The following is an 18,859-nucleotide window of genomic DNA, read 5'->3' as shown; positions in this document are numbered from 1 at the left end:
AATTAATTATTCCTTATCAAGCCCTTTAAGACTCTTGCATGGAAGGTTAAATGTAATTGCAAAGTAAAAGGATTCCATTAGACTGCAGATGATCAAAGGCAATGTTTACAGGCTGCAAATTACATGACAGTTAAGCAGTAAATCAATCAAATTATTTAACTGTATATTGACACGTCTCCCTATTAATCTTTTCTTTTTCCAACCTCTTCCAATACACACATCACAGAGAAACAGGGTTATTAAAAGGCATGTGTCATAAATATAAAGGGATGGGTAACAACCTTCCTGTATACAGTACTAGAAAATCCCTCCTGGCCTGAGGCACAAAATCCTTGTACCTGTAAACGGTTAAGAAGCTCAGGTAACCTGGCTGGCACCTGACCAAAAGGACCAATAAGGGAACAAGATACTTTCAAATCTTGGGGAGCGAGGGGGTGGGAAGGTTTTGGTCTGTCTGTTGTGTGTGCTTGCCAGACACTGATCAAGGAAGCCAGCAATCCAACTTCATTAGAATTAGTAAGTACTAGCAAGGGAATCGTTAGCTTATTTTTGTTTTGGCTTGTGATTTTCTCTGTGCTGAGAGGAACGTGTATTCCTGGTTTTCTTTTTGTAACTTTAAAGTTTGGCCCAGAGGGAAATCCTCTGAGTTTTTTAATCCAATTGCCCTGTAAGATTATATTCCATTCTAATTTTACAGAGGTGCTTCTTTTACCTTTTTTCTTTGTAATAAAGTTCTGTTTCTTTTAGAATCTGATTGGGGTTTTTTTTAGTTGTCCTAAAAAACCCCAAGGTTGGTCTGTGCTCATCTTGTTTATTCTCAAGCCTCCCAGGAAAGGGGGTGAAGGGGGGGGAGATATTAGGGGGGAGTAGGAAATCCAAGTGGTCCTTTCCCTGAGTTGGTCTAAATCACTTGGTGGTGGCAGCGCTACCTAATCCAAGATACAAGGGAAAATTTGTGCCTTGGGGTGTTTTTAACCTAAGCTGGTAGAAATAAGCTTGGGGGTCTCTCATGCGGGTCCCCATGTCTGTACCCTAGGGTTCAGAGTGGGGAGAGAACCCTGACACGTGTCTTAATAGCTAACGGTGGTGAAGATAATGGAGTTGGTGCCCCAGCAGGGAGGCTACCTTCAACAAACACAGAAAAGCTCAACCCTCCAAGCTAGAACTAGACAAATTTCTGTACTCTCTGCTGCTCGGCTGCTCTAATAGCATCTTGAAGAGTCAAAATAATAACTCACAAAGTCTCCACATGTGGTATGAAAAGATTAGACAACTTAAGCGGGCAGGGATTTAAATCTTGACTGATAATACAGTTGTGAAATTATACACCATCAAAAGCAGAGGAAAAGGGGTTGGAGTTTAGTCCAAAGGAAGATTTAATCTGGAGACAAAGACCTTCATATAAATCCATCCCATATATTTTGGATGATTATTTCAAAAGCTGGAACTTGTGCTTGTTGATCTCTTAAACTGATTACTGAGAAACTGTATGCACTTTTAGAAACAGTCATTGACAGACATGCATTTCAGATGTCCTTTTTCACTGGTTTTTATTTCTTAACAAAGCTAGATTGCATAATACTTCTGATATTTTCAAATAACACAGATATCTTGATATTCAATTTGTAGTGCAGCTGTATATTTTATTGTACAATAGCTACATCATGTTCCAGGAGACAGCAACATAGATACTGACTGAATTCCAGCATAGAAGAGAGTTGTTTTGAAATGATAACATCATTTTGTCAAGGGGGGAAAAATAATGATGGGAAAAGATATTTTCTCCAACCATCAAATTCTGATACTTTGGAGCAACCTTCAAGTTACTGAATAGGAGAGAAATTCTATTAAATACTGTAGGAGTCCCTATGTTATTTGAGCTTCACATACACTAAGAGCAACACTAGGAAGTGTTGGTGCATGTTTATGCAAGGATCTCTTATGAATGTGCTTTCTTGATAGATACATTATTGTAATTTTTTTAATTTATATATATATATATATATATATATATATATATATATATATATATATATAAATTAATGGTTAAAAGGAACATAAAAATGGCCATACTGGGTCAGACCAATGGTCCATCTAGCCCAGTATCCTGTCTTCTGACAGTGGCCAGTGCCAGGTGCCCCAGAGGGAATGAACAGAACAGGCAATCATCAAGTGATCCATCCCCTGTGGTCCACTCCTGGCTTCTGGAAAACAGAAGCTAGGGACACTCAGAGCATGGAGTCGCATCCCTGCCCATCCTGGCTAATAGCCATTGATGGATCTATACTCCATGAACTTATGTAGATATTTTTTCAACCTGTTATAGTTTTGGCCTTCACAACATCCCCTGGCAAAGAGTTCCACAGGTTGACTGTGCATTGTGTGAAGAAGTGTCTGTTTTAAATCTGATGCCTATTAATTTCATTGGGTGACCCCTACTTCTTGTGTTAGGTGAAGGAGTAAATAACATGATAATAACTAATTTACATAGCACCTTGCATCAAAGGATATCAAATTGCTTTTCATATTTATAAAGTGATTTTCAACCTGATTTCTCCTCACTCAGGGCTGAAATGCAGCCACCTCTGGTGGACCACAGCAGGGGAATAACAAGACAAAACAGCACTGCAAAAGAGTTTCATGGCAGGAAATGTAGAATACTTTGCCCAAACAAATCTGCAGTTCAGGAGAACTTTAGGGAAGCTGAATGTAATTTCCCAAGTTGGCATTGGTCCTGCACTAACATCCCTACTTGTGCTGTGGTGGTGGAGGGAGAGAGGGGTTGTTTGTTTGTTTGTTTGTTTGTTTGTAATGATCACAAATGAGAGTATCTTGGTTTTTTCTCCTGATTAACACACCCAGTGTGTACATGTGGTTTCTCCAGTCCATTCCAAAGACATTCCACACATGTTGTAGTTGGGCTGAAGGTAGCCCTTTCCTGGATTTGATTTTATTCACAAAAGGAATGCAGAATTCAACAGTATAAAATCCAGCTAAGCCTTCTCAAGAATCTTGGCATCTCAAGAGACTTGTCTCCAAGACCTCAGTCTATTTCCCCCCACCACAAAAAGCCACGCCCATCTCCTTCACTTAGATGGGCAACAAGTCACTTGCAACAGTAAATCAGGAAACCCCATTTAACCCTTTCCACTGAGGCAAAATGTGTTACAAACTAAAGAAGATTCCCCTTCTGACAATAAAGTTGACCTACCAATTGGTGGTGCTGTGAAAATCAAAAATTGGTCCAGCCTGGGTCCCTTTCTCTGGGACACTGATTGGCTAAGTGGGACAACCCTGACATATTGCAGAATACTCTGAACTAAAGAAAGTTTATCTTCCTTCTGAGGATGAAACATGTGTGCAAATATTTACAGCTGGAGAAAACAGAGAAGAAAGTGCAAGGCCCTGCAAAGAAGCTCCAAAATATACTGAAGACTAATAAAAATATTTCCAATTAACTATGAATAGATTAAACATCTAGCAACTGGAAAATTTTCCATGCCCTTCAAGGAGACTAGTATTTCACCCTGTATATAAAGTGTGAGAAATACTGTGTGTGTGTGAGAGAGAGAGAGACACACACAATACAAAGTCAACACACCAACTAACAATATACCGTACTGTTCAAATCTAATAAACAATTCACTGATCAGATCAAATATTTTGAAAATACATTGTAAGAACATATATTATATTACAATGAAAATAGAGGGAAGTTTATTTTGACCATCCATATGGACTCTGTTACTAATATTTATAATGAAGAATTATTTGTAAACTTTAAAGAAATTCAGCATGACAAATGCAGAGCTGCTGCAGAAGTAGATCATTACTAACTCTATCTAACTTGGAAACACCATTATACCGCATACTTACATTCAGGCTGCGTGGCAACCTTGATGGATTGCGAGCTCTCTCCTGGTCCCCATTCATTGTATGCCACCACTCGGAACGTGTAGGTCTCCTCTGGTTTCAGATTTCCCACTGTAAGCTGAAGTGTCTCAGACTGTGTTGTGTTCTGTGCCCGTTCCCTAAGTAAAGACATTAGCACAGCAAAATAACTTTAAAATTAACATAGCCTTCCAAGCAATACTTATTTAATAATACTTGGCAAGCTAGCAAAGTGTCGCTAATTCTTTTAACTCTGACTTTGGGCTATAGAGTTTCTTTTAGGTGCCTGAAGCATTATATTACAAATTAACTCATGCGACGGGGCCCAAGATAAATGCTGCAAGAACTACCAGAACCTCAGAAATGTTCTATTATAAACACTTAATAAGCAACACAATCTTCTGGTTCCTTCCCTGCCTTAATACAATAGGAAATGGAAACTGATGGGAAACAAATAGCTGTTCAATAAACAGAAACATCTGTGATCTTGAGGGTGAGATGTGTACTGGATCATAAACACTGGGCTAATGACAGAAAAACAGGTTCTGATGTTCTACAACTTGTTTTGTCAGTGCCGCTAACAGATGTGCCTTCTTGATGACAATGGGGACAAAAGTATACCACCACCCAGCTAGCAGTGCTGTGTTCAGTGGCGTCAGTTACTGTAGCTAATGCAAAGAGATCACACAGAGATGAAGTGTATCCATTTGATTGATTCCGTCTCCATTACAAAGGTCTGAAAAGAAGGCAAATTTGTAAAGTTTGCGCTCTGCCCCACTTAGCTCTTTTAGCGTCTTGGCAAAAATAGCACAGAGATTATTAAGTGGTGTTCTCATATCCTAGGAAGACAAACAGTCTCTGATACATATGTGCAATTCCCATGGCTGTCAACAGCAGTTGAGCACACAGATTAAGGGTGATATATTGCAAAAAGTATCTGGGAGTGTGGCCTGTTTACGAACTGAATAAGGATTTTAGCCTCAGTCCCATAAGATAAGACTATGGTTGGTCTTGTGCATGTACCCAAAGCTGGGAGAGAGAATAAAAGGAGTCCTTCTTCCTTCGCACATCTTCTCAGATTCTAGCCACGTTACTGATCCTGGCCTCTAAGTACACAAAGACTAAGGGTGTGTCTGTTGGTGGCACTGGACTCCCTAAATAGGGCAGGAGGAAGCCATTGTTTCATGTCCTTTCCTACTGATCAATAGACAGAAGCCAGCATCAGGAGAGCATGTTACACCTTGAGAAAGGAACTGCTGTGACCACAGCTGTGTGGAAACACCCTGCATTCTTAGAGGCATTGGGAATACTCCAGGCCCAGTGCCTCTGAGGGCAGTGCTCCTCCATACTTCCCTATGCTAGACTGTGGCTTGAAAGCCACAGAGGGATAGACTCTTCTGATTTTGAGAAACAGTGAAGGCTTAGTGGGTTCAGGCTTGGTGTTTGGGCTCCCTAGAACCTCACCTTCACAGATTCCGAGGCCAGAAGGAACTATAGTGATCATCTACGCTGACCCTCTGCATAGGCCAGGCCACAGAACTTCCCCAGAATAATTTCTACAGCAGATCTTATAGGAAAACATCCAATCTTGATTTAAACAAGGTCATTGATGGAGATTCCACCATGACCTTTGCTACATTGTTCCAATGGTTAATTACCCACACTGTCAAAATTTACACCTTATTTACAATCTGAATTTGTCTAACTTCAACTTCCAGCCACTGTATTCTGTTGTACCTTTCTCTGATAGACTGAAGAGTTCTTGTTCCCCATGTAGATACTTACAGACTGTAATCAAGTGATCCCTTAATCTTTTCTTTGTTATGCCAAATAAATGGAGCTCTTTGAGTCTATCACTATAAGGCAGGTTTTCTAATGCTCTAATAATTCTTATGAGTTTTCTCTGAACCCTTTACAATATATGAACATCCTTCCTGAATTGTGAGCACCAGAACCGAACACACTATTGCAGCAACAGTTGCACTAGTGCCAAATACAGAGGTAAAATAACTTCTCTACTCCTATTCAAGATTCCTGTTTATGCATCTCAGAATTGCATTAGCTCTTTTGGCCACAGCATTACAGTGGGAGTTCAAGTTCAGCTGATTGTCCACTATGACCCCCAAATCTTTTTCAGACTGACTGCTTCCTAGGATAGAGTCCCCCATCTGAAAGCATGGCCTACATTCTGTGTTCCTAGATGTATACATTTACACTTAGTCGTATTAAAACACATATTACTTGCTTGCGCCTGATTTATCAAGCGATCCAGACCCCCTGTCATCTGCAAACTTTATCAGTGATCACTTTTTCTTCTACTTTGGCAGGACTATGTCAACACTACTTTCCTAACCACCAGGCTGCAGTGTCAGTCTGTCTCTCTAGATTAGAGCACTTGGGGGGGGGGGCAGGTTCAAGTCCTTGCTCTGCTTCATTCAGACAAAGCACTGGTGAATATAGTCTACGGAGCAAACCAGCAAAGTCCTACATAGGAGATAGTGGGGACCATAGGTCTCTTCTAATGGTGCAAGCAGATAAAAAGCACCAGGTCAATTTCCTGTTACATGGGCCAGAGAGCTGTGGAGTAGAGCTGCTCCTCCAAAATGGGAAGAGGAGGGGAGCTCTCCCTTTGCTTTTAGCAGAGGAAGTAGATCTGTGCTTGACCAACCCAAACCCTCTTCACCCCTGGTCTCTTCCATCTCCAAATTCTATTATTATTCTGGTGGAATCCAGAACCAAGCTACTCCCTTCTTTTGGGAAATGGAATCTGTTGAACTCAAAACCAAAATAAGCCATATTCCAGGCTTATTGACCCTGAGTGCAACTCCGCTGAAGTCAGTGAGGTAGCAAGAGATTCATGTCAATGCAGAATCTAGCCCATAACAACCTTTACATTAATTCTTTGCAATGTGGGAATTCACAACAGTAAAAAATGAAGAAAAAAAATAACTTCAGTGAGCTGTGGGATGGTCAGACACGTATTGCTATTGCCTATGAGAACCACTTTTTTGTGGAGATAAATAAGTAACAGAAGAGGCCCTTCAACGCACAAAACAGTAGAAAGGAAGTGATAAAAGGAAAACAGAGATGAAGCAAAAATGGGAAATTCTATTCACCTAAATCTCAAAAAATGAAACTTCTCTTAAATTCAGCAGCTCCTCTAGAACTTTTGATGTGTGTATTTGCTTTTAATATCTGTTTATCTTCATCTGTGGCAATGCTACCTGCAGTGATGTCCATCTTACACACATTAGGGACAATACACAGCACATTAGGGATGATACACAGCCTCCAGCACTTCTGCAACAAATCTATTCCAAGTAATATGAAAAGGAAATACTTGAATTTTCTTTCCCTGTTATGTAGAACTCCAGTCAAGGAACTGAAGAGCCTATTTTGCCTGCTGAGTACCGTTATTTCCCCTAATAACGGTATAAGTGTATCAAATCTACACTTTAGGCTTAAAGGGCCTGAATCTCTGCTGCTTTACAACTTGTGTAGTCTGTGCAAATTGGGTGCAAAATGCTACCAATGGCGTGCGTGAAAATGCTGACAAAGTAGCGTTTTGTCCTCTGCAAAACAATGAAGAATCAGGCCCATTGGACACAGACCAGGGTGGGATTTATAACTATTTTGTTTCTCAGACCTACATCTCAGCCTACTGTTCACATCTTAATCCATTCAGAATTAGGCCTGTCAGAACAAGTGATCAATACGCAGATAGTGATTCTGGCTAGGACTTTCAAAGGCACCTCAGAGATTTAGGTACACATCCTCCATTGAATTTCAGTGGTATTTGGGTGTCTAACTCCCTTAGGCTCTTTGAAAAAACACAGTCTAAGGTGTTCCCGTTCCTGGCTAGCTTGCTCTATACTAACCAATACTTTCCTCTTTATATGCTAGAAAAGATGGACAGTATTATATTATGGCAGGTTCCATTATTTGTCTAATTCCTATTTTGGGGGGTTTCCAGCTGTCGTATTGAGGATGTCTTCCAAATAAAGTATTAGAAACCTGACATCTGAGTCTAGAAATGTTCTTTTTGCAACTGCAATACATAATTTTCCTATATGTCTTATATCCCAGATTAATGACCTGAGACTAGCTGATGTATTGTTTTATAAAATCTAAGGAGTGCTTTTATGCTTCCCCCACTTTCTCCTAACTTCAAAAAATAAGAAATGTACCATAGCAAAAGTAAATTTTCCAAACTTGACTGCGTAAGGACTGAGTAATAACCCAAGCAAGGACCTCAGGATTTAACGTGGGAAAAATAACAAAGAAAGAAGGGCTGAGATTCATGAAATCCATTCGGGACTTTATAATTGCTTTCAAGTTCACATGGGAGGCAACCCAATACTATGGTGATGGGCAGTAGTATAAAGCCATAAGATAGCTAGACAGACAGCTAGATAGATGTTCAAAAACCGGTGTTCTAAATTAGAATCATAGAATCATAGAATATCAGGGTTGGAAGGGACCTCAGGAGGTCATCTAGTCCAACCCCCTGCTCAAAACAGGACCAATCCCCAAATAAATCATCCAGCCAGGGCTTTATCAAGCCTGACCTTAAAAACTTCTAAGGACGGAGATTCTACCACCTCCCTAGGTAACGCATTCCAGTGTTTCACCACCCTCCTAGTGAAAAAGTTTTTCCTAATATCCAACCTAAACCTCCCCCACTGCAACTTGAGACCATTACTCCTTGTCCTGTCCTCTTCTACCACTGAGAATAGTCTAGAACCATCCTCTTTGGAACCACCTCTCAGGTAGTTGAAAACAGCTATCAAATCCCCCCTCATTCTTCTCTTCTGCAGACTAAACAATCCCAGTTCCCTGAGCTTCTCCTCATAAGTCATGTGTTCCAGACCCCTAATCATTTTTGTTGCCCTTCGCTGGACTCTCTCCAATTTTTCCACATCCTTCTTGTAGTGCAGGGCCCAAAACTGGACACAGTACTTCAGATGAGGCCTCACCAATGTCGAATAAAGGGGAACGATCACGTCCCTCGATCTGCTGGCTATGCCCCTACTTATACATCCCAAAATGCCATTGGCCTTCTTGGCAACAAGGGCACACTGTTGACTCATATCCAACTTCTCGTCCACTGTCACCCCTAGGTCCTTTTCCGCAGAACTGCTGCCTAGCCATTCGGTCCCTAGTCTGTAGCGGTGCATTGGGTTCTTCCGTCCTAAGTGCAGGACCCTGCACTTATCCTTATTGAACCTCATCAGATTTCTTTTGGCCCAATCCTCCAATTTGTCTAGGTCCCTCTGTATCCTATCCCTGCCCTCTAGTGTATCTACCACTCCTCCTAGTTTAGTATCATCCGCAAATTTGCTGAGAGTGCAATCCACACCATCCTCCAGATCACTTATGAAGATATTGAACAAAACTGGCCCCAGGACCAACCCTTGGGGCACTCCACTTGATACCGGCTGCCAATGGAACCACTGATCACTACCCGTTGAGCCCGACAATCTAGCCAACTTTCTACCCACCTTATAGTGCATTCATCCAGCCCATACTTCTTTAACTTGCTAACAAGAATACTGTGGGAGACCGTGTCAAAAGCTTTGCTAAAGTCAAGAAACAATACATCCACTGCTTTCCCTTCATCCACAGAACCAGTAATCTCATCATAGAAGGCGATGAGATTAGTCAGGCATGACCTTCCCTTGGTGAATCCATGCTGACTGCTCCTGTTCACTTTCCTCTCGTGTAAGTGCTTCAGGATTGATTCCTTGAGGACCTGATCCATGATTTTTCCGGGAACTGAGGTGAGGCTGACTGGCCTGTAATTCCCAGGATCCTCCTTCTTCCCTTTTTCAAAGATTGGCACTACATTAGCCTTTTTCCAGTCATCCGGGACTTCCCCCATTCGCCACAAGTTTTCCAAGATAATGGCCAATAGCTCTGCAATCACAGCCGCCAATTCCTTTAGCACTCTTGGATGCAACACATCTGGCCCCATGGACTTGTGCACGTCCAGCTTTTCTAAATAGTCCCTAACCACTTCTTTCTCCACAGAGGGCTGGCCACCTACTCCCCTTGCTGTGATGCCCAGCGTAGCAGTCTGGGAGCTGACCTTGTTCGTGAAGACAGAGGCAAAAAAAGCACTGAGTACATTAGCTTTTTCCACATCCTCTGTCACTAGGTTGCCTCCCTCATTCAGTAAGGGGCCCACACTTTCCTTGGCTTTCTTCTTGTTGCCAACATACCTGAAGAAACCCTTCTTGTTACTCTTAACATCTCTTGCTAGCTGCAGCTCCAGGTGTGATTTGGCCCTCCTGATTTCATTCCTACATGCCCGAGCAATATTTTTATACTCTTCCCTGGTCATTTGTCCAATCTTCCACTTCTTGTAAGCTTCTTTTTTATGTTTAAGATCCGCAAGGATTTCACCGTTAAGCCAAGCTGGTCGCCTGCCATATTTACTATTCTTTCGACACATCGGGATGGTTTGTCCCTGTAACCTCAATAGGGATTCCTTGAAATACAGCCAGCTCTCCTGGACTCCTTTCCCCTTCATATTATTCCCCCAGGGGATCCTACCCATCAGTTCCCTGAGGGAGTCGAAGTCTGCTTTCCTGAAGTCCAGGGTCCGTATTCTGCTGCTTACCTTTCTTCCCTGTGTCAGGATCCTGAACTCCTGATTTATGCTTTCAAATCCTATATTCTTACTTCAGCACCTACATAAGTGATTTGATTTTCATATGAGAAGGATGAGCATCCGTTAGGGCACTAGGCTAGGACTTCGGAGACCTCGGTTCAGGTACCTGCTCTGTGACAGCCTTCCTGTATAACCTTGGGCAAGTCACTTAGTTTTTCTCTGCCTCAGTTCTCCATATATAAAATGGGGATAATAGCACTACCCTACCTCATAGGAGTGTTGTGAGGATAAATACACTGACAATTGTGAGGTGCTCAGATACTACGGTAATGTGGGCTATATGAAGTACCACAGATAGTGAGGAGGATCCAGCAGCTCCCACTGAAATCAGGAGCCTTTAACTTTAGGCAATCAGTTTTTGAAAATCTAGACCACAACATTCATGTGTAAAATAAACAACAGTTTCTAATGTGATTCACTTGTTTATAAGATGGAGCCTACAATATGTAATTTCCAAAGGTGAATGTAGATCATCTTACATAAGTGTATCAGGGTTAATAATGCAATTACATTGTTCCCATACACCTCTTAGGTGAGCAACAAATGCTTTTACAATGTATCAAACACCTAATTAGTTGTTACAAGGTGGAAAAGTCATGTTAATGTTCCTTGCTGTGAAATGCATATTATTAATTTAATAAGGTTTTAGCACCTTAAGTTTTTTTGGTACCTCCCACTATCTTCACTCCTGGGAAGTAGCAGAAAGACATGGATTATAACAGGAAAACAACAAACATGAACAGTGCCTCTGGGAATAATTTTTAAAAACTTTAGGATGAAAATCTTTCTGGGAGATATGTGTTAGTCAGTACAGGGGTAGCTGAGTGAAATTCTATAGCCTGTATTACACAGGTCAGACTTTGATGATCTGATGGCCTTTCTGGCTTTAAGATTTTGCGCCTGTTAATTTGTGACCAAAAAGAAAAACAAATCAATGCCTTGGTCCTTTATAATATTAATGTAGGCCCTGATGTTCCCTATGTAGACCTTTACATCAAGGGGAGTCCTATTGTCTCCAAAAGTATCAATCTCTTTGCAAAATCAGGGCCTTAATTTCATTTATCAGAGAAAAAACTGAGATTTATTAATAATAACTAAGAAGAAAGATGGGCACAAACCAAAATACCAGATCCAAACACAATCAGAATTTGAAGGGTTAGAATCTAAACATGAAGGAAAGGAGTACTTGTGGCACCTTAAAGACTAACCAATTTATTTGAGCATAGGCTTTCGTGAGCTACAGCTCACTTGCTGTAGCTCACGAAAGCCTATGCTCAAATAAATTGGTTAGTCTCTAAGGTGCCACAAGTACTCCTTTTCTTTTTGCGAATACAGACTAACACGGCTGTTACTCTGAAACCAATCTAAACATGGACTTTGCTTCTTGGGCCCATGTCTAGCTGAAAATGTTGGACAGGAATATATATCACAGTATAAATACAGCATTCCTCTTTTTATTCTCCACTGGGAAGACTGAATTCTGTGAATACTGTGCACGGTTAACTAGACATATTCTGAGGTGATATTAGAACTGAATGTAATCTTTTTCTCATAATAACATGCATTAGATCAGTGGTCTCCAAACTTTTTGGATCGCGCACCCCCAGGGCCAGATCTAGGGAAGCAAAAAAAAAAAAGAAGAGCTGCCGAGAGAGCCTGCCGCCGGCCTGCCGCCAAAGACTCAGCGGTCTAGGAGCTCACCCCACTTTGGAGACCACTGCATTAGATCATGAACAAATTGCCAAAAGCAAACAGTGGGTCTGTCCTTGTGGTGACTAATGTAACACCACACAAAGATCAAATGCCTTCATGAATCAATGCCCAAACTTGTCCAGGGTCAGCCTGACAAAGACAGAGATGGGGTGTGGGTGGGGGATGGAAGATTAAAGATGAAAAGAAGAGGGAATGCAAACAAATGGCCAGCGAGCAAATCCTGCATGTTTAAATTACATCAGGAAAGATAACTGAATAAAAGTCCAATCTGGAGGCAGGTTTTAAAAACAGTTCAGCCTGAATCATGCCAACAGCCCCAGTGTTTGGGGGAATACTTGAAATCTGAACCAGGGTGTGGATCTGAATATTGAATCTAACTCCCTATTATTATGAGTGAATTTTCACAGGGAAAAAATGTGCTACACAGTGCCCAGAACAAACAGAGCCCTGCTCAAAAGACCTTGCAATCTATATACTATGCCAGACCTAAAGCCTGTGTTCAAATGCTCCTGAGTTTTGGGGGAATTAAAGAGCTGGATCTAGAGCTAGTTGCTGTGTCTTGAGTCCATTACTAATTTTAAAGACTTTGAGTAAATTTTTCAAAAGCACCTAAGTGACTTGGGAGTCTAAGGCATTGTCTACACTGCAGAGAAAAGTCAATCTAAGCTATGCAATTTGAGTTACGTCAGGGGTTCTCAAACTGGGGGTCGGGACCCCTCAGGGGGTCACGAGGTTATTCATGGGGAGTAATAACAAGCTGTCAGCCTCCACCCCAAACCCCTCTTTGCCTCCAGCATTTATAATCATGTTAAATATATAAAAAAGTGTTTTTAATTTATAAGCAGGGGGTCACACTCGGAGGCTTACTATCTGAAAGGGGTCACCAGTAAAAAAGTTTGAGAACTTAGTTACGTGAATAATGTAATTCAAGTCAACGTAACTTAGATCTACTTACCGTGCGGACCACACTATGTGATGTCGATGGGAAATGCTCTCCCATCGACCCCCTTACTCTTCTCGATCTGGTGGAGTACAGGAGTTGACAGCAGAGTGATCTGCGGTCGATTTAGCGGGTCTTCACTAGATCCGCTAAATCGACTGCCGATGCATGGATCGCCACGTGTCGATCCCCGGTAAGTTTCGACAAGCCCACAGTCCCATTGAGTTTCAGTAAGACATAGTAGTAATAGTATTTACTATTTGTATTATTGTAGCTCATAGGAGCCCCAGTCACAGAACAGGCACTGTACAAGCTGCTCACAATCTAGGTAGGCTCCTAAGTGACAAAGTAACTTTTGTAAATGGGTATATATGTCTACATGGAAAAGTTTTACAGGTTACATAGATACAGCTATCTCAGTATCATTAACTTCTTATCAGTCTAAAAGTGTCTCTTTTTGGTAAGCTTATCTCACTTGGGAAGAGGTTTGAACTGGGGCTGTTGATTAATCTCAGTTAACTCATGTGCTTAACTAAAACAATTAATCATGATTAATCACATTGTTAAACAATAGAATACCAATTGAAATTTATTAAATATTTATGGATGTTTTTCTACATTTTCAAATATATTGATTTCTATTATAACACAGAATAAAAAGTGTACAGTGCTCTCTTTATATTATTATTTTCATTACAAATCTTTGCACTGTAAAAATGATAAACAAAAGAAATAGTATTTTTCAATTCTCCTCATATAAGTACTGTAGTACAATCTCTTTATTGTGAAAGTGTAACCTACAAATGTAGATTTTTTTGTTACATAACTGCACTCAAAAACAAAACAATGTAAAACTTTAGTGCCTACAAGTCCACTCAGTCCTACTTCTTCTTCAGCCAATCGCTAAGATGAAGAAGTTTGTTTACATTTACGGGAGATACTGCTGCCTGCTTCTTATTTACAATGTCACCTGAAAGTGAGAATGGGTGTTCGCATGGCACTTTTGTGGCTGGCATTGCAACGTATTTACATGCCAGATATGCTACACCATCGTATGCCCCTTCAGGCTTGGGCCACCATTCCAGAGGACATGCTTCCATGCTGATGAGGCTCGTTAAAAAAAGAATGCATTAATTACATTTGTGACTGAACTACTTGGGGGACAATTGTACGTCTCCTGTTCTGTTTTTCCCACATTTTACCATATATTTCATATTATAGCTCTCTTCGATGATAACCCAGCACATGTTGTTCATTTTAAGAACACTTTCACAGCAGTTTGACAAAACACAAAGAAGGTACCAATGTGAGATTTCTAAAAACCCAAGGTTTAAGAATCTGAAGTGACTTCCAAAATCTGAGAGGGACAAGGTGTGGAGCATGCTTTGAGAAGGCTTAAAAGAGCAACACTCTGATGTAGAAACTACAGAACCCAAACAACCAAAAAAAGAAAATTAACTTTCTGCTGGTGGGGCCTCTGACTCAGATGATGAAAATGAACGTGTCCATCCATTCTGCTTTGGATCATTATTGAGCAGAACCCATCAGCATCATGGATGCATATCCTCTGGAATGGGGGTTCAAGCATGAAGGGACATATGAATCTTTAGCGCATCTGGCAAGTAAATATCTTGCGATACTGGCTACGACAGTGCCATGCAAATGCCTGTTCTCACTTTCAGGTGACATTTTAAACAAGAAGCTGGCAGCATTATCTCCTGCAAATTGTAACCAAACTTGTTTTTCTGAGAGATTGGCTGATGTAGGACTGAGTGGACTTCTAGGCGCTAAAGTTTTACATTGTTTTATTTTTGAAATCAGTTATTTTTTGTACATAATTCAACATGTTCAATGTTCATGATAAAGAGATTGCACTACAGTACTTGTACTAGGAGATTTGAAAAATACTATTACTTTTGCTTTTTACAGTGCAAATATTTGTAGTAAAAATAATAATATAAAGTGAGCACTGTACACTTTGTATTCTGTGTTATAATTGAAATCAATATATTTGAAAAGGGAAAAAACATCCAAAAATATTTAAATAAATGATATTCTATTATTAACAGCACAATTAATCACGATTAATTTTATCAATCATGTCATTAATCACAATTAATGTTTTTAATCGCTTGAGAGCCCTAGTTTAAACTAAACCATAAAAGCCAGAATATACTTGTATAACAATATCCATTTAAATCTGCAACCTAGTTTACACTGAACAAAGCTTTCCCATGTAGACAATGCTTTAGCCTCCCAAGTGACTCTGGCACGGTTGAAAATTTTACCATTATTTTTAAAAGTTTGACATGATATTTTCATGATATTTTAATGGAGAAGATAAACATTAGCACCCACTAACAGATGTTTATCATTACTTTTGGTCACCTGTTCCTTTGAATCATGTTTATTTTTCCTTTCAATATGTCAGCAGATAGTTTGAAAGCATGATGTCTTTTAAACGAACATATTTTCTCATGCAGATATTCTTTTGGATGCAGGTGTGTTCTGTGGTCTTTATTTATTTATTTCCTAATAGATTTAGGTTTGTTTTATCATACTTATAAGAATAAAAAACCCTGCCCTTTACCTGTAAGTGCTTTCCTTATCAGCAAGCAAAACCATTTCAGTGTTTGATCCCCTGAAGCAAGCCTACCCAAGTGCGAAGATTAAAAAGCAGGCCATCAAAAACACACCAAAGGTGAGGGTATATGATAAATGCTTCACTTCCAAAGGGGTTTCTCTTTAGAAATGTTGAGTCAGGGAGCCCTCTTGTTCAAATTGCAGCCCCACACTACACAAACTTCTCCCTCTCTTTCCCCTTTAGATGTTTTTAGTGTCTGGTAAGGAAAGACATTCTTGAAAAGAGTCCAGCTTGTTTTCAGCAATCCACTGTTCCTATTAGCTCAAGTTCAAAGACTTGCCTGGCTCTTTGGCATCCAATAACAGCATGTAATACAAGAAAGCTGATGGGGAAAGTTTAAAATTCACTTACTGGAAAGCTGGATTAGCAGTGAGGCAATAGGTTCAACCTAGCAAGTGTACAAACTGAGGAGATTTCTCAATCTGCTTCTCAAACCTGTGAGATGGATGTCACCCAGTAGTTACTGTACAACTAAAGGTTTCAGAATAGCAGCCGTGTTAGTCTGTATTCCAAAAAGAAAAGGAGTACTTGTGGCACCTTAGAGACTAACTTGGTTAGTCTCTAAGGTGCCACAAGTACTCCTTTTCTTTGTACAACTAAAGATTGGCTCTAAAGAAGTTTGATGGTATGGACTTATACATATCCCTAGCATTACTGGTACTGTCAATCGTCACACAAAATTACTGTTATTCTCAAACTGGGAAGAGCTTCTTACTCTCGAGTTACAGTAATTTGCCTGACAATTTCTTTGCATGCCTGAGGTTAATGTCAGATCCACTATTTTTGTAAGGAGAAAAATAGCTCTTCTGTAAAAATAACATATAAACAATAAATGACTCAGTAGTCTATGCAAGTGCTTAAAGGAAAACTACATTCATTTGGTTCAGCCTCACAGGCTGAAAGTTCAGAAGACCAGAGGCAGTTCTCGCCATGGCTAAACTGTGAAATTTATTTTTTAAGAAAGTTTTTAATTACAATTGGCATCTTTAAGCTAAACGCTGGAGGCTGCCATCTTGCTAAAAAGATTTTTTTTTAAAAATTTTGGAAGCATGAAAACCCTCTGCAAGGGAGTGTTAACAACTTCCATACCTGGGTTAGGGCTAGAGTCTGACACCCTCACATTGAATAATGCCTTACCCTCTGTGAGTAGTGTTACTGAAATTAAATGGAAGAAAATATTCAACCAGTGTAAGGGAATTGGAGGCCCTTACTACACAGATACAGATATAGATATGGATATATCTTGGAATCTTAAAAAAATAACAGTAGTTTTATATAAATATTTCATATTTAAATACTGAAGTATTCTTTTCAATGTTAAGCTGTTACTGGCCATTGTTGAAAACAGGATATTGGGCTAGATGGACCACTGGTCTGATTCAGTATGGCATTAAAGCAGATGAGAAATAATTGTAATAATGCTTTGCATTGTTACCATCCCTTCCATCCTCAAATCCCAAAGCATTTTATAACATCAGTTCTGAAAGTTCCCATGTGCAGTATGGGTGGTATTATTATCCCTAGTTTATAGTTGAGGAAATTGAAGCACAGATGTTAACATCCATATTTTCAAGAATGTCCATTTATTTGGGAGAATCAATTGTTCGGTGCCCAAACTGAGATAGCTAATGGATAATGCAACGATTTAGTCACAGGTATTTTTAGTAAAAGTCACGGAGAGGTCACGGGCAATAAACAAAAATTCACAGCCATGACCTATCTCATGACTTATATTATAAATACCCCTGACTAAATCGGAGGTGAGGGAGGCGCCTGGGGGCTGCTGCTGTGGGGAGCAGCAGCTGCTCTGGCCGCCCCAGGGACCGCTGCATGCTGCAGGGATGCCAACGTGGCTGGCTGCAGAGCTGCGCCAGTAACGGATGGTGTGGCAGGCTCTGTGGCCACCAGAGCAGCTGACCCAGAGCCAGCTGCTTGGGCAGTCCTGGGGTCAGCCACACTGGCCACTGCACAAGTCACGGAGTTCGCGGAAAGTCGTGGAATCCATGATAGACATGGGGCCCTACTGATGGATTGATTGTGTAACATGCTGAGCATCCGCTGATCTAAATTGGATTTTAAGAACAGTCAGCTCCTCACACAGTGGTTAGCATGTTCTAGCTATCTTAGTTACTTATATATCCCCAATTTCTGTAGTATCTAAGAATACCTTAGAATCTTTAATTGATAGGCCTGTAAATTAATCTTATTTAATGCAAGCGATTAATGCGAAACAAATTGCGACTATTTTTTTAAATCTAGTGAATCAATCACAGTTTTAATTGCACTGTTAAACAATAATAGAATACCATTTTAATTTATTATACATATTTTTACCTAACTGCACTCAAAAACAAAACAATGTAAAACTTAAGAGTCTACAAGTCTACTCAGTCCTACTTCTTGTTCAGCCAATCGCTAAGACAAAAAAGTTTGGTTATATTTATGGGAGATACTGCTGCCTGATTCTTATTTACAATGTCACTGAAAGTGAGAACAGGTGTTTGCATGGCACTGTTGTAGCCAGCATTGCAAGGTATTTACGTGCCAGATCTGCTAAACATTTGTATGCACATTCATGCTTTCACCTGTACACTCTAAAGGTTTTACTAATAATAATTCTAAATTTGTAAGTTGCACTTTCACAATAAAGAGATTACACCACAGTTCTTGTATGACGTAAATTGAAAAATATTATTTTATCTTTTTTACAGTGCAAATATTTGTAATAAAAATAATAATATAAAGTGAGCACTGTACAATTTGTATTCTGTGCTGTAACTGAAATGAATGTATTTGAAAATGTAGAAAAACATCTAAAATATGGCTAATTTAAATTGGTATTCTATTCTTAACAGTGCAATTAAAACTGTGATTAATCACAATTTTTTTAATCGTGCAATTAATTGTGATTATATTTGTAATCGTTTGACAGCCCTATCCATATATTATCTTCACAACACAAGGTCACAGAGAAGTCTGTGGCAGACCCATGAATAAA

The 18,859-nt window shown here is 40.0% G+C and overlaps 1 protein-coding gene across 1 annotated transcript in view; it reads right to left on the bottom strand.

Annotated features, from left to right (window-relative positions):
• The window catches only part of DCC (DCC netrin 1 receptor), a 958,218-nt gene that overhangs the window by 268,461 nt on the left and 670,898 nt on the right, over positions 1-18,859 (bottom strand). Inside the window, exon 9 of the mRNA XM_073343560.1 lies at positions 3,877-4,031. Coding sequence (XP_073199661.1) covers positions 3,877-4,031 — 155 coding nt within the window. The remainder of the gene's footprint in view (positions 1-3,876; positions 4,032-18,859) is intronic.

Source organism: Lepidochelys kempii, chromosome 5 (genome assembly GCF_965140265.1).
Source record: "Lepidochelys kempii isolate rLepKem1 chromosome 5, rLepKem1.hap2, whole genome shotgun sequence".
Classification (NCBI taxonomy): domain Eukaryota; kingdom Metazoa; phylum Chordata; order Testudines; family Cheloniidae; genus Lepidochelys; species Lepidochelys kempii.
The sequence above is the reverse complement of the archived record's forward strand: the minus strand, read 5'-3'. Positions and strand labels throughout refer to the sequence as shown.